Source organism: Penaeus monodon, chromosome 34, assembly GCF_015228065.2.
Source record: "Penaeus monodon isolate SGIC_2016 chromosome 34, NSTDA_Pmon_1, whole genome shotgun sequence".
Taxonomy (NCBI): Eukaryota; Metazoa; Arthropoda; class Malacostraca; order Decapoda; family Penaeidae; genus Penaeus; species Penaeus monodon.
The window spans coordinates 2,264,263-2,264,808 of NC_051419.1; the positions used below are offsets into that span (position 1 = coordinate 2,264,263).

The following is a 546-nucleotide window of genomic DNA, read 5'->3' on the forward strand; positions in this document are numbered from 1 at the left end:
GTCATGATGAGTCAGTAGGAGGTTATGCACACAAATAGCTTATAAAACTTTTTACTCATTTTACAATACCATCAACAGAGAGTGCACACGCAGTGGATTCTGTAACTTCATGCATCTGAAACCAATCTCTCGAGAACTCCGAAGAGAATTATACGGACGGAAGAGGAGGAGGTGAGCGAATTTGCTTCATTTGTCAGAACATATGTTTTGAAAAAAAATGTAATGCCAAAAAATCTGTGATTTAAGTGTTTTTCATATTTTAACGTGGATATGTACAACTTAAGGAATATAAGGTAGCGCACAGAGAGATTTTGACATTGTTGGCACCATTATCTTCATCAGCAGTTGCCATATATGCCTCAACTGAAACTGATGAGGATTTTTGGGAAGAGAAAATTTTGTCATTGAAAATTTGGTATTGTATAGCACCCTTCTGTGTTTGTGTATATCTTATGTATCCTAAGCTTTTTTTTTTTTTTTAATCCAGATAGATATCAAACATTTGCTGCTAAAGTGTTTAGATTTTGTGCTGGCAGTATGTGAAGA

The 546-nt window shown here is 35.0% G+C and overlaps 1 protein-coding gene across 1 annotated transcript in view; it reads left to right on the forward strand.

Moving 5' to 3' along the window:
• The window catches only part of LOC119594517 (splicing factor U2AF 26 kDa subunit-like), a gene marked incomplete in the record, with an annotated part of 10,928 nt that overhangs the window by 7,127 nt on the left and 3,255 nt on the right, over positions 1 to 546 (forward strand). Inside the window, 1 exon segment of the mRNA XM_037943547.1 lies at positions 79 to 171. Within this exon segment, the coding sequence (XP_037799475.1) occupies positions 79 to 171 (93 nt within the window).